This window comes from Elephantulus edwardii, unplaced genomic scaffold, assembly GCF_000299155.1.
Source record: "Elephantulus edwardii isolate Elephantulus edwardi_28Jun2011 unplaced genomic scaffold, EleEdw1.0 scaffold00219, whole genome shotgun sequence".
Classification (NCBI taxonomy): Eukaryota; Metazoa; Chordata; class Mammalia; order Macroscelidea; family Macroscelididae; genus Elephantulus; species Elephantulus edwardii.
This window is the reverse complement of record NW_006399969.1, coordinates 4,673,823-4,689,909: the sequence shown is the minus strand read 5'-3', so window position 1 is coordinate 4,689,909 and position 16,087 is coordinate 4,673,823. Positions and strand designations below refer to the sequence as shown.

The 16,087-nt window shown below is 40.4% G+C and overlaps 1 pseudogene and 1 gene segment (V, D, J or C); one reads left to right on the top strand and one right to left on the bottom strand.

Moving 5' to 3' along the window:
• The first annotated feature begins 9,344 nt into the window (after nucleotides 1-9,344).
• Nucleotides 9,345-10,925, top strand: LOC102868188 (annotated as a pseudogene).
• An 801-nt stretch (nucleotides 10,926-11,726) lies between these two features.
• On the bottom strand, nucleotides 11,727-12,283 carry LOC102846059. The segment is given in 2 exon segments: nucleotides 11,727-12,139; nucleotides 12,241-12,283. Coding segments are annotated over 2 exon segments (456 nt in total).
• Between the last annotated feature and the right edge of the window lie 3,804 nt (nucleotides 12,284-16,087).

Sequence of the window (16,087 nt, the reverse complement as noted above, 5' to 3'; positions counted from 1 at the left end):
GCCCATGGGCTTTTTCTGTGGGGCTTGGTCATTCTTATTCTGTGTCAGAGACAGGACAGGTCCACAGCTGACTCCCTATCCTAGGACTATTGCTCCATCCTGGGCCAGCCAATGTGGCTGGTACACTGAGGCTCATCTGGAGGTGGCAGATGCTTTCATAGCACCCACCTGTGTTGAGTGCCATGCTGGGCAAGGAGTTAGCCAGATCCACCTAGAAGCTTCTCCCCAGCTTGTAGACTAACCTGGTCAGGTACTGTGTTCATGGAAGCTGTGCTGGAACCCTCCCTTCTCTACCACCACTAGTGGCAGCAGAGGGAACCACTCAGACCACTGTCACACTGAGGAGTCCGAGGACAGATGAGAGCTAGTGGAGTCATAGGGAGAGGCTGAGAAATTGAGAACGAAGAAGAAGAAAACGCCACATGACACTTTTAGAAAGAATAGACGGAAATGGAGTCCCAGAGAACAGTGCTTTCAGGAAATAAGTAGGTATAACTCAACAAAAAGGCAAATACTGACAGAACAAGCTTCAAAGGTAACAAAAAGGGCCTTTAGGAGTTTTTTAAATTTTATTTTATTAATTTTAATTAACGTTTACAAAGATTTTGTATTTCCATTCATTCATTGCTGCATTTTTCTTCCTGGCCACCCCTCCCCCTCAGTTCACTCTTCTCTTTGAAAAGTAAAAGAAAAAATCTTTCATTGGTATGCAATCACCCTCCCCCATCCCCAAGTACACTCCACTATGCAGCCTTCATTCTGGACTCTTGTCATGACCACAATATCCAATCATATATCGTTTTTAAACTGTTCTATCCCTAATCTGTTTCAATAATTTATCCAATTTTTCTCAGTATCACCCCAACCCTGATGTCAGTCCCATTCTACAACATTGGCACTATGCAGCATTTGTCCTTTTGTGACTGAGATAGTTCACACAGCATAATGTCCTCGAGAGTCACCCATTTTGAATAACATTGCATGAGTTCCTTGTTTTTCAATGCAGCATAGTATTCCATTATGTGAATATATCACAACTTCTCTATCCACTCGTTTTTGGTGGGCAGTTAGGTTGTTTCCAGCTCTTCACTATTGGGAACAAAGCCACAATAAACATGGGTGTGCATATATCTGCCTGGGTGACAGTTATGGTTTCTTTCAGATATATTTCCAGTAGTAGAATTGCTGGGTTAAATGGTATTTCTATTTGCAACTTTTTGAGAAAGCACCATACAGCCTTCCATAGTGGTTGCACCATTTTACACTCTCACCAACAGTAAAAAAGGGTTCCAGTTCCTCTACAACCTCGCCAGCATTTGTTGTTTGCTATTCTGTTAAATTTTGCTATTCTGACTGGGGTTTGTTTGAGTTTTTTAATCAAGAAAGGGTGTTGGATTTTGTCAAAGGTCATTTCTGCATCAAATGATAGGATCATGTGGTTCTTTTTCTTCGCTTTAGTAATGTGATAAATTACATTGTTTTCTTATGTTGAACCATCCTTGTATACCTGTTATGAATCCCACTTGGTCATGGTGAATTATTTCTTTGATGTATCTTTGCATTCTATTGGCGAGTATTTTATTCAGAATTTTTGCATCTACCTTCATAAGAGATATTGGCTTATAGTTTTCTATTTTGGTGGTGTCCTTTCCTGGCTTTGGTGTCAAGGATATGTTTGCGTCATAGAATGAGTCTGGGAGAACTCCATCTTTTTCTATTTTCTGAAATAGTTTATATAGAATTGGTGACAGTTCTTCTCTGAATGTTTGATAAAATTCACTTGATAAACCATCTTGTCCAGGGCTTTTTTTGATTGGAAGTTGTTTTATTACCATTTCAATTTCTTCTTTTGTAATGGGTGTGTTTAGATATTCCATTTCGGTTTGTGTCAGTTTAGGTAGGTTGTGAATTTCTAAGTATTTTCCCGTTTCCTCTAGGTTTTCATATTTGTTTGATTATAGTTTTTCATAATACTCTAGTGTTAGCTTTTTTATTTTAGTTGGTTCTTTTGTGATGTTGCCTGATTCATCTCTTATAGGATTATTTGGGTCTTCTTTTCTTTTGTGAGTTTTGCTAATGGTTTGTTGATTTTATTGACCTTTTCAAAGAACCAACTCCTAGTTTTGTTGACAGTTTCAATTGTTTTTCAGTTTTCTATTTCATTTATTTCTGATCTAATTTTTATAATTTCAGTTATTTTAGAGGGTGTCGGGTTTTCTCGCTGTTCTTTCTCAATTTGCTGGAGATGTTGGGTGAAACAGCCAATCGTCAATTTTTCCTGTCTTTTGAAGTGTTTGCTTATTGCTATAAATTGACCTCTGATTACTGCTTTGCCTGTTTCCCAGAGGTTTTGGAAAGTGGTATTTTTGTTGTCATTTGTTTCAAGAATTTTTTTAATGTTTTTATTTCTTCTAGTACCCAATGGTTTTTACCCCTTTATCTTCTTGTTATTAATTTCTAATTTGTAGCATTATGGTCTGAAAAGATGCTTTGTATTATTTCTATGTTTTTTGTTTTTTTTTTTAATTTATTGACGCTTGCCTTATGACCTAGAGGGTGATCTATTCTGGAGAACGTTACATGAACATTGGAGAAGAATGTATACTGTGCCTTTTTGGGGTGCGTTAGCATATAAATATCTATAAGGTCAAGTTGGTTTATTGTGTGGTTTAATTCTTCAGTATCTTTGTGAAGTTTCTTTCGAGTAGTTCTATCTTTTCTTGAGAAGGCTGTATTGAAGTCTCCAACTACTATAGTAGTGTTGTCTATTTCCTTTTTCAGTTTTGTTAATGCTTGTTTTATGTATTTGCAGGTCTTTTATTTGGTGCATAGATATTTATTATCGTTATGTCCTCTTGTTCTGTTGACCCTTTCAGCATTATGTAGTGACCTTTTTTTTTCCTTTGGATGGTTTTTACATTGACATTTATTTTATCAGAGATTAATATCGCTACTCCTGCTTTTTTCTGGTTGCCATTTGCTTGGTATATTTTCCCTCACCCTTTTATTTTTAGTCTTTCTTAATCTTCATTTTTCAGGTGTGTCTCTTGTAGAGAACATATTGATGGATTTCATTTTTTTATCCAATCTGCTACTCTTTTTCTCTTCCACGGTTCATTAAAACCATTCACATCCAGTGTGATTATTGAGAGGTAGGGTTTTATTGCTATCATTGTGTTGAGTTCTTTTTGGTGTTGTTGCTGATTACTGTGGTCCATCCTGCTTTCTTTGGCACCTCTTTAAGAAGGAGGTCTCTCAGTGTTTCCTGCTGGTCTTGTTTTTTCAAAGTCCTTTAGGTTCTACTTTTCTGGAAATATCTTGATCTCTCCTTTATATTTGATGAACAATTTCACTGGATACAGTATTCTTGGTTCACAATTGTGTTCTTTGAATTTTCGATATATGTCTTTCCACTGTCTTCTTACTTCCATGTTTTCTGCTGAGAAATCAGCACTTAATCTTATCTGCTCTCCCTTATAGGTTACTCTTTGTTTCTCTCTTGCTTCTTTCAGAATTCTCTCCTTATCTTTGGTTCTGGTGAATCTGACTATGATATGCCTTGTTGTTTTTCTTTTGGGGTCTATTCTATATGGTGTTCTCTCAGCTTCTTGAATATATATTCTCATATTCTTTATTATGCCTGGGAAGTTTTCTTCCAGTAATTTTTCCACAACTTTTTCAGTGCCTTTACTTGCTTCTTCCTGTTCTGGAATTCCAGTGATGTGCATGTTATTTCTCTTGATCATGTCCCATATTATTCTTAGGTTTTCTTCTTTTTCCTTCTTTTTGTGATCCTACTTTTTGTTCTAGTAGATCAGTGGTGACAATTCTATCTTCAATTTCACTGATTTTCATCTCTTCCACTCTGTTCATATGTCCCTCCATAATGTTGATGGCATCTGAATAATTGGACCTCATATTTTGGATTGTAATTTCTTGTTTTTCCAAAGCTTCCAATGTCTCATTTGTTTTATCTGTGTTTTTTTGGCTTTTTTTTTAGCTCCTCCTGGTTTTTGCTTACAGTGTTCTGTAATTCTTCAAGTTTGTTTTCACTCATTGAAAATATTCAATCATTATTTTAAATTCTGTGTCAGAAAGTTCCATCAGACTTTCTGGCTTCAGGAAATGCATTGGAATTGTGTCACTTTTGGGGGGTGACATCTCACCTTGTGCTTATATAGCTTGTGAGGTGGTCTGTTTCCTACTTGGTGATGCTGTGGTAGGGTTTTTCATGCCTAAGGTGATGATGGTAGGTTCTTCATCTGAATTCACCGCTCCAGATGAGGGCATAGCAGTTCTGTTTCTTATGTTCCTCTCATGGCCTGTGAAAGTGGCCTCTTCTGTTGAATAATTATTGCAGCTAAGTCAGACATAGATGATCCAGATTAAAGACAGTTAGTTGATTGGCCCTGAGGAAATGTGAGGGTAAGGGAGTGGGGTGAACAGGTGGGATAGGCACAAGCACAGGTGTATGCTGTATGTCTTGCACCTTGTGGGGCTAGCTATCCTGGTGGGGCTAGCTGTCCAGGTGGGCAAGTGGGAAGACCTCACTCAGGTTTGCAGCTGTCCAGCTCAGGCCTGAGGGGTGCGTGGGGGGTGGGGGTCCTGCCTGAGTGTGGACATTCAGGAACCTCACTTAGGTTACAGATATCCTGCTGGGGCCCAGCAAGGCTAGCTTCCGAATGGGCACTTGTCAGAACCTCCCTCAGTTTACAATCGTATCCTCACGCTCAGGTGGGCCACCTGTCTGGGTAGGGATGCTTGGGTACCCGCTCAAAAAAACAACCTCAGTTGTAGGTGTTCTGTTCTTGCTCTGCGGGGTTACCTGCCCCTGTAGGGACTCCCAGGAACCTCACTCAGATTGCAGCTGTAAAGCTTGAGCCCAGCAGGTCTGGCTTCCGAGTAGGAACTCATGAGTATCTCAGTCAGGTTGTCCTGCCGGACCACGGAATGCAGCGGGGTCGCGGTGGTCGAGCCGTGACGGGGGTGGTTGCTCCTTCGGGATTGGGAGCAGCCAGACGTTTAGTTTTTGTCCACTCAAAAAACTTCCTGCCTCATCCAGTGAAATCTGCACAATTTCCTGAATCTGAAAAGTGGACATACAGAAGACAAGATTTCAAAAAGATGAGATGTGAAGTTGTGAAAGAGAAAAGAGATTCTGTTTCAGAGAAGATTGGATAGAAAGATTAAGGTGGAGAAAGTGCATCATCGAATAGTGCATCATCTTGCTTTATGAGAGATGACTTGTAGAAGATAAATGTTGCTACTATGAAAAACTATATTCCAAGAAGATAATTGGATTTTTGAAAGTTCTTCTCTTCCCTAATCTTGTTTATTCATACAAGCGTGTACAATAAGGTATGTACAACTAATTTTAGATTATACATTAAGGAATTTCCAACTATTTTAGATTATCAAAAGGAGTGTGTCTGTGGGGGAGTGTATGCATGCACGTGTACATGTGTCTGAGTGTGAGTTCAGATATGGGTATTTTGTTTAAATATTATATTCTGTTGGTTTTTACTTTCCTCATAGTACAGGCAATCCTGTATTTTCTTGTCCATCTTCAGTAGAAGTCCAGAGGATGACGTTATTGAAAGAGCAAGAATAGATAAATATTTGTGGAAAACACTAGATGTTCGTACATCTACTTACTGTTTTGTTCCAATTATCATGGGTGCTGATACCTTTCCATGTATGTTCTCTTTTCTTTTATTCCAGTGTTCAATTACTACAGCATAAATTAATACATGATTTTCTAGAACACCTTAGAATCCTCTGAGTTATGAGTGAGACATTCTAAGTTTAGTCATGTTCCAAGCCTAAAGCCTGAACTGGATCCCACATTGGATCTGATAGGCTTCCCCTCATCCTCCTACTTTGTTCCCTGTGGCCATGAATTGTGCATGTTATCACAGCTAGGTTATGGATTCCATTCGTTGAGCCAAATATTCATTGAAGCTCAATAAGTTACTTGAATATAATCTAGTGTTATCACCATCCACAATGTAATCTAGTAAAATCTGCTAAAACAGTTATAAAAGTCATTTCCTTATAATGTGATCTGCCTGCAGATGGTAAACATACATTTTGGCAAATTTTTTGCTGTCTCTTCTTTCTCCTCTCTTTGCATTATGTGATGTATGAATCTTAAGATGCAAGCCTACAAGTCTTCAGCCTGCCATCGGACACGTGATGTATATTGTTCTTCGAAGTCACTAAGTTATTCCCAGTGTGTAGAATTGAGACTCAATTATAACGAAGCTACAGAATTTGATGTTGGCTGTGATCTTGTGTGCTGCAGTGCATTTGATTGCTTATTTGATGCTTCCCAGACTACAAAGTTTGGAAGAAATTCTCAATTTCAACATTCTTTAGTACTTGGGGTATAAACTTGATCTTATAGACTTATGGATATTGTGTTATCCACAGCATTGCATTTCATCACAACTTCTTATCTCAAGCAAAATGTAACACCATTTCTCTTTAGTTTGTCATTCACAGCATAACAGACAATGTGATTGTCCAATTCCAAATGGCCAATACAAAACCATTTCAAGATTATAAAAATATAAATCCATTTCTGGGAAGTTGGAGGGGTGATAAAGGAGAGGGAGATCCTCAACCAGGTGGATTAAGACTGTAGCAATGGGCTCAAGTGTGTCACAGATTGTGAAGATGGGACAGTATAAGACAGGGTTCAGATCTGTTATTTATATGATCACCATGAGTCAGCACAATGACATTTAACAACAACAACAATCCACTTAAATTCACTAATACCTCAAAGATACGCCTTTCCAATCCACAAACTTCTCTGTAGGGGAAAGAAACATGGGCCTTCTCTCCCCAAGCAAATTACAGCATCTGAAAGCCTACTAGAGGATCAACTATGAGTTGGTTTTCACTGAAAAACAATGAGTCGAATTTAAGTGAGTTAATGCCTCAGGAAACAATTTTATACATTTCTATTTAAGTTTTTCTTACTTCCAATTTTCCTAGATTTATACATTTCATATTTTAATTCATAATAAGTATTTGCAGCTGTTTCTTCTTATTTTGAGCCCAATCAAACTAACCAATGTTCCATTGTTATTCATAAAGTTTTAGAAATTGAATACCAATTCTGCTTCCCAGTTGCAAGCTCCACAGAAATCATTCCACCATGAGATGCACTGCTGATGTTTGAAATTCTGATGGCATAGCTTTGAGCCTCACAGCAACACTAAACTGTGTCACAAATTCACAGACAAGGGGTAGTATGGCCCCGATTCTCTTTAAGACAAATAGGTATGTGTATATTTCACTGATTGTCTTTCCCTATGAAATTTAGGTTTATCTGGTGAAATTTTCTCTTTAAGACAAATAGGTATGTGTTTATTTCACTGATTGTCTTTCCCTATGAAATTTAGGTTTTCCTCGTGAAATTTTCAAAATCCGAGGCAATCACAGCTATTCAACGCTGAGAATCATCTCCTCTCTTACTGTCTAAGAAATAATTTGAACAAGGAAATAAGGGTTTCCTCTCCTACACATGTACATTTTCACTCTGCAGGACAATGGAAGCCCCTGCCAAACGTACAGCAATAGAGCAAACCCAGGCGTTCTCATGCATCTGTTTGTGGAAATGATTTGTTCAGCTTCAAACACAGGGAGCATGAAAGAGCATGAACGACCTGATCATGCTGTGCTGTGGAGATAGTTTGGGGAGGGTGTGGAAGTCAGGTGGGGACCATGGGGATGCATGTGATTCGATGGAGTCAGGGACGCATTCTTGTAACCCCAGGGGGAAATTTAGTGTTTCATAGTGAATGTAGCGCACAATTATTTTAACTTTTTAGTGAGGAGAGCAGAAAATGAGTAGTGTGGGTTGGATCCTGAGAGCACCTGTGAATACATCATCATATAGACACTAAATATCCTTCAGATGGGTAAGTGATAATAGCTACACAAGCATGTGTACATAATCGTGTATTTTATACATGCTTCCAAAAACAATTCACAGCACAGAGGAAACTGCTGTGCTAGTGGAGTACTTGAAAAGACAGACTATTTTCACAGATGAGTACGAAAATATCTACTAAGGTAGAAACTCGCAGGATAGGTTAGGAACCTAACCAACCATATCCAGAGCCTCAGAAGCAACCAGGGATTCCGTCTTCCATGGATTCAGATATATGTCTGGAACTCACTAGCCTCACAAACTCAGGGCCCTTTGCTGGCCTCTGCTGGGGTCAGTCAGCACAGTAGTTACTGTAGCCACTGCTAAGTGTTCAGGTGACCTTGGTTGTTTGTCCCAGGGAGAATGATGCAGAGGTCTGCTGAGGGAGCACAGGTTGGGACAGGCCTCTGAACACACAGGTATTCATGAGTGATGGGAAGAACTAAGGATTCATTATTGGACCCTGAACTGAAAAGATTGACATAAAATCTGTGGGTGCCTCAAGATCTCTGAGAGTTGTTCCTAACTCTTGCAATTGCAGATGAAAATAGGGACTCAGGCCATGTTGGACAAAGCCCTGCTAAGACACAGGCCTGGAGGTAGGATGTGCCAGGCCACTGTTATTCCGTCCATATGGGTTTATGGAGGAGAGACCTTTGACAAAAATGCAAGCCCACCCTCTCCCTGACTCACATCCTCTGACAGATCTCTGGTTCTATATTGAGTGTGGCCTGAGTTCAGGCAGACTGGCCATGTTGTCTAGATGCCCTGGGTGGAAGTCTGAGAGGAGCAGATGCAGAGACCACACGGGCCTGTGTGCAGCAGACCCTGCCAGACTCAGAGAGGACACAGGGACGAGTCTCCACAGAGAGCACCTGCCTACCCCTGTGCCTCAGGACATTGAGCACCATCTGCTGTGAGCACTCATCTCCCAGAAACATGCCAGAGTCTTGTGTCTTTCAGAATTCATGTGTAGAATTTCTCCACACACAGAGTGTCATTTTCATGGACAGTCTACCCCTCATCCCTATCTCATTGCCTTCCAGTCAGAACCAACACAGAGTTGACCTTTCAGAGTTTTTTAGTCTGTGAATTGTTTGAGAGGAGATTTTCCCAACTTCCTCTTCATGTTGACAACAGAATTCCTTACCCACTAGGTTAAAAGAGCTCCCTGCACAAATAAGAAAATATAGATATACACAGACATACACCTCTCTCTCTCTCTCTCTCTCACACACACACACACACACACACACACACACACACACACACACACATAGAATAATCTGGGACAGGGAGATAGTAGGCATAGAGCAGCAATGGTAATTAATTAATTATGTAAAATATAATGTATATGAATGTTTGGATTAAAAAGTACACATAAAAACAAAATGAGTCCACACCTATTGCTGTGCACAGAGTAAAAGTCACATTCAAGGGCGAGCCAGGCGAAGGCAGTGGTGTGGCAGGAAGCTTTTATACAGCCATTGCACAAGCATTTTTGTCAAATGAAAAATTGCCAAATATTGACTGTATCCAAAATGCCAACAAAGGCACCCACACAAGCCTAATGCAGAGATTAAGGATCAGAGGAGAGAGAGATCGAGAAAGAGAGAGGGAAATGAGGAGAAGTAGCGGCTTGCGAGCAGGCTCTCGAAGAGACCGTGATAGAGATTTTAGAAGACAGCTTTCCATTGACACAAGGCCTTTCAGGCCAGCCTCCGAGGGGAATCCTAGTGACGATCCAGATCCTCTGCCAGCACATCTGCAGGCACTTGGGGAGAGGCTTTATCCTCGGGTACAAGCCATGCAACCAGCATTTGCAGGTGAAATCACTGGCATGCTATTGGAATTGTCCCCAGCACAGCTGCTTCTCCTTCTAGCTAGTGAAGATTCTCTGAGAGCAAGAATGGATGAAGACATGGAGCTTATTATTGCACACGGAAGGGAAAATGGAGCCGACAGTATCTTGGATCTTGGATTGCTAGACTCTTCAGAAAAGGTTCAGGAAAACCAAAAACGTCATGGTTCTAGTCGAAGTGTAGTGGATATGGATTTAGATGACACAGATGATGGTGATGATAATGCGCCTTTGTTTTATCAACCTGGAAAAAGAGGATTTTATACTCCGCGGCCTGGCAAAAATACAGAAGCAAGGCTGAATTGTTTCAAAAATATTGGGAGAATTCTTGGACTTTGTCTGTTACAGAATGAACTATGTCCTATCACATTGAATAGACATGTAATTAAAGTGTTGCTTGGTAGAAAAGTCAATTGGCATGATTTTGCTTTTTTTGACCCTGTAATGTATGAAAGTTTGCGGCAACTCATCCTCGCTTCTCAGAGCTCAGATGCGGATGCTGTTTTCTCAGTGATGGACTTGGCATTTGCAATAGACTTGTGTAAAGAAGAGGGTGGAGGACAGGTTGAACTCATCCCCAATGGTGTAAATATACCTGTCACTCCACAGAACGTGTATGAATATGTACGTAAATATGCAGAGAACAGAATGTTGGTAGTTGCAGAGCAGCCATTATATGCAATGAGAAAAGGTCTGCTGGATGTACTTCCAAAGAATTCATTGGAAGATTTAACAGCAGAAGATTTTAGGCTTTTGGTAAATGGCTGTGGTGAAGTTAATGTGCAAATGCTGATCAGTTTCACTTCTTTCAATGATGAATCTGGAGAAAATGTTGAGAAGCTCTTGCAGTTCAAACGCTGGTTCTGATCAATAGTGGAGAAGATGAGCATGACAGAAAGACAGGACCTTGTTTATTTTTGGACATCAAGCCCATCACTACCAGCTAGTGAAGAAGAATTTCAGCCTATGCCCTCCATCACAATGAGGCCACCAGATGACCAACATCTTCCTACTGCTAATACTTGCATTTCTCGACTCTACGTCCCACTTTATTCCTCTAAACAGATTCTCAAACAGAAGCTGCTGCTCGCCATTAAGACCAAGAATTTTGGTTTTGTGTAGAGTATAAAAAGTGTGTATTGCTGTGTGTTATTACTAGCTAATTTTGTAGATTTTTTTTCTCCATTTGTCGTTAAAAGTTTATGGAAGTTAATGCTGTCCTACCCCCCTGGTGGTAACTTAAAAGACTGAATGAAGACATTCCTTGCTGAGTTTGTAGCTAATGCCTAAGGAGCTCTAGCAACATTTGCCTACAGTGGTTTGCTGGTCAACAACTTCTGGGTCTAACCCCAGCCAAAGATGACAGCAGAACAACATAATTTACACTGTGATTTATCTTTTTGCTGAGGGGAAAATATGTAAAATGTTCTGAAAATTCACTACTGCCTTTGTGGAAAGTGTTTCAGCAAAGGTTCTTGTATAGAGCGAATAGGGAATCTCAAAATAAAAAATTAAGTATGTTCAAAAAAAACCTGAAAATGAGTATGAATATGTAAACCAATAAAAAATTCAGAACAACAAGAAAAAAAATAAGACGTTTAGAGAATCATGCTGAAGCCACTTAAAGGATGAAATGGTTCTGGAAGCTCCGAGAAAAAGGGAAAACTGATGACGGAGACTCAGGATATCCTAGTCATTAATGGAATCTGTGAGGATCACAGTTGAACTCAACACCCAGCATCAGGCTTTAATGCAAAGAGTTTCTTTTTCAAGCTGATGGGAAAAGGATGTCCTCTTTCTCCTGAACCACTTTGCCAGGAAAAAAAATATCAGTTATTGACTGTAATGAAGGTAGATAAAGGAGGGACCTAGAGCAGGTGGTCCCCCTCACGGAGTTGTACCTGGGTGGCAGCAGCACAAGAACTACCAGAAGCCCCTGAAGGATCTGACAGGAGCAGCTGGGTGTTCCCCTCCTGACAGATGAGAAAGGGGTTCTTGTCTCACTTCCCTGCCGACCTGGAGCACTGTATGAGCACTCAGGCTGCTGTCATAGGACTGGCAGTAATAATCAGTCTCATCCTCTGATTGCAGCCCAGTGATGGTCAGGATGCCTGTGTTGCCAGACTTGGAACCTGAGAATCTGTCTGTGACGCTTAAGGATCGCTTGTTATCACCAAAGATGGGCAGTTTAGGTGATGTTCCTGGGAGCTCTTGGTACCAGTGCAGATAGTTTTCACCAATGATGGTGCTGCTCCCAGTGCAGGAGATGATGGCCTGCTGGCCCAGGTTCCCAGACGCTGAGGGTGGCTGTATCAGCACAGACTGAGCCCAGGACACTGTTAGTGGGGAGACACAGAGATAGTGACCCTGAAGAGGCAGGAAAGCAAGATCCCATGTGTCTTCCCAGGACCCATTTTTCTGACCCCAGTCTAGTCACCTGTGCAGTGAGCGAGGAGGGAGAGGAGAGGGGCCCAGGCCATGGTGGAGATTTCCTAGAGTCTGTCTTCTGTTGACTTCCTGCTGCAGGGCCTCCTCACCTCCCCATGCCCTCTTCATACTCTGAGAGAAGGGAGGACCAACCATGCAAATGAGTTGAATATCAGTTTTCTATCCCCTCCCCAGGCCCTGCCTGAGTCAATCTCTGTGGCTGCAGACAACCAGGGTCATGGGATAGTGCTTGTCTATGGTTTCTATAGATGTAGAAGGGCACAGCTGAGCCCATCATGGAAGGTCAGGGTCATGGTTCCCAGTTGTGACCATGAATTCCCCCTATTGTCCAGACTCACACACAGTCATGATGGGACATGAGAGCCCCTCAAAGACAGCTCCTTCCTCCCCATTGCTCTGCCCACTGTTCCTCTAGCCAGGCTAGGCCACCCCTTAATGTGGTCTTCCTTCTAGTTCAAGGAAATCTCTTTTCTCCACTGAGAGTTCCCAGCACTGCATTAGGCTTTGGCTCCCAAGGTCCTATGATTGAAATGATGTTTCTCTGAAAACTTGCCCTTAGATTTCATTGTTGTTGTTGTTGTTGTGTGCCACTGAGTCACCTGCGACTCATAGCAACCCTATGTTCAACAGCCCTCAACCCTGCTCTATTCCTTTCCAATTTTATTATCTCTGACATACCTATCCCCATAACCCAGTGACTGAATCAATCCATCTCATTGAGGTTCTTCCTCTCTTGTGCCACCCTTCCACCCTCCCAAGCATGATGTCCCTCTCTAAGGACTGATCCCACCTTACAACATGTCCAAAGTATGTCAAATGAAGTTTCAGAATCCTTGCCTCCAAGAAACAGCCTGGCTTCACCCTCTCCAGGACAAACTTGTTTGTTCTCCTAGCAGTCCATGGGATATTCAATATACTTCTCCAGCATCATAGCTCCAAGGCATCAACTCTCCTATTTCTAGTCATTGTCCAGCTCTCTGATACATAGCAGTAATTGCAAAGATCACAGCCTGTATCAGGTGCCACCTTAGTCTCCAGACTGACATCGTTTCTCTTTGGAGAGGTCTCTGACAGTAGACTTTCCCAGTACAATTTGTCTTTTAAATTCCTGGCTGCTGATACCAAGAGTGTTGATTGTAGAGCCAAGTGATTAGACAGTAAATAAATCCTGGGGAGGATGTGGTGAGATGAACACTAACACATTGCTGGTGGGGATTGAAAACGAGGCAATCACTGTACAAAGCAGTTTAGGGTCTCCTCAATAATTTTAAAATGGTAATGCTATTTGTCCAACAACCCCACAGTGAGTTGTCTCTACTAATGAAATAAGAGCTACAACATGAACATATTATACGCAATCGTGTTTAATACAGCAATGTCAAAATTGCAAACACATGTAAGCAACCCACATGCCCATCAATGAATGGATGTCTGAAAAACGAAGGTATATTCACGCAATGGAGTAATATGCAACATTGAAAAACAATAAAGGATTCATGAAAAATTATAGGGTATAGATGAATCTAGAGGCTATTAGACTATGTGAAAATCAGTCACAAAACAACAAGTATTGCAATTACTAATATTTAAAATTCTAAAGAAATATATATTCACAGATAGAATCATTCTAGTATGGTTCCTGAGAGAGGAATAAAATGGAGAAGGGAATTTTTAAAAATAATTAAAAGATAGGTGAAAGAAATATAATCTTCCTCTAGAAAATGTGAATTATCAGACACTGTGGTTATTATGATTATTTTTGTGAAATTATATATATGTGAATCATTGATTGAGAAACCTGTATGCTTTTTAAACAGTCATTAAACAATTAAGAAAAATAAAGTGAAAACAAGCAAACAAACAAACCAACCCTTTTCCGTAGTGCTTAGTAATGATAAATGTTGAGGAAAATGTCCCCTGAATGAAGTATCAAATGCAAAGCAGAGATTGCCCATCATGAACACAGATCCTTAATGGTGCAGGGGGCTAAGCTCTTTTCATTTACCTTTCACTGACCTGGTAGCGAAAGTTTTTTCCTCTGTGGTTTCATAAATCACTTAGAAGAAAAGTCATTATTCTCTCTAGGATGGTTGTGATGGGACAAGTCTTTTTCTCTCTCATAGTGGATCTTCCACTGTTTTTTCTAGAACTTGAAAAAGATAATCCAAGCTTTTTTCGTTTTTGAAAAATTTATGGTGATATATTTACAAAGTTTGAATGCATTGTTTTTCACAAAAGATCCTTCCCGTTCCCTTCACGTCACCAACCCATTGAATTGTACAACCCCATGATTAACATCCTACCCCTCACCCTCATTTCTCTAATTCCACCCTCCCCCTGACACCCTTTGTAGTATTTTACGTATAGGCAAAGTGGCAAGCATGCTGACATTTGAGATAGAATGAATGTTCAAGTTTTTCCCCAGACTATTGTGAAGAGGGAGCAGAAATCCCTGAATTGTTGAGGAAAAACAGCACACCTGACCACAGATCATTACATGGGGGTAGAGCCCGCCCCAATAGAGGCTTCCCCTTTTCTTCTCCTTTGGGACTCTGCTGCCCATATGAACAAATTTCTGAGTTTAAACTACTATTTCATCTGATCCACAGAGGAATGAGCTTGACTAAGTTAGGCTGAAAAAGGGAATCCCATCTTGTTCTCCATGAGGAGCCTGACAAGAAATATGCAGTTGGAGCAAAAAACTGAATCACCTTTCCTAAGACATTGGATTTCTGTTTCAATGGACCTATGAAGAATGAGCCTATTACTGTGAAGACATAGCCATACCACAAGGGACCCCATTAACATGATGCTCACAGAGACTTGCTAACAAAGTTGATACTGGGACTGTTAACCAAGAATACTCTACCCAGCAAAATTATCCAACAAATATGAAGGAGAGATCAAGATATTCCCAGAAAAGCAGAACCTGAGAGAGTTTGTAAAAACAGGACCAGCATTGCAGGAAGGACTCATAGACGTCCTTTTTTACAGACATACCACAGAAAGCGGCATGGTCCAAAGTAAATAGCAGCAACACCAAAAAGGACTCAACACAATGATAGCAATAAAACCTTTCCTCTCATTAATCACATTGAATGTGAATTGTTTAAATGCACTGCTGAAGAGAAAAAGAGTAGCATATTGGATAAAAAAACCAAAATCCATCATTATGTTGTCTACAAGAGACACATCTGAAAAATGAAGATAAAGAAAGACTAAAAATAAAAGGGTGGGGAAAATATACCAAGCAAATGACAACCAGAAAAAAGCAGGAGTAGTGATATTAATCTCTGATAAAATAAGTCAATCTGAAAACCATCACAAAGGACAAGGAAGGTGACTATATAATGCTGAAAGGGTCAATAGAACAAGAGGACATAACAATAATATCTACGCACCAAATGAAAGACCTGCAAAGTACATAAAACAAACATTAACAAAACTGGAAAAGGAAATAGACCACATTAGTATAGTAGTTGGAGACTTCAATACACCCCTCACGAAAAAAAAGATAAAACTACCAGAAAAAAACTCAAGAGAAGAATTAAACTGAAGAATTAAACCACACAATAAACCAACTAGATCTCTTAGATATTTATAGGCTAATGAACCCCCCAAAAGCACAGGACACCTTATTCTCCAATATGCATGAAACGTTTTCCAGAATAGATCGCATTCTAGGTCTTTGGGCATGTTGCAAGGAGGGACTATTTTTAATTTTTTTTTTAGTGGACTGTTCTTGTTGTTGTTGTTATGTGTCGTCGAGTCGTTTCCGACTCATAGCGACCCTATGCACAACAGCCCTAAACCCTGCTCTATCCTGCGCCAACCGC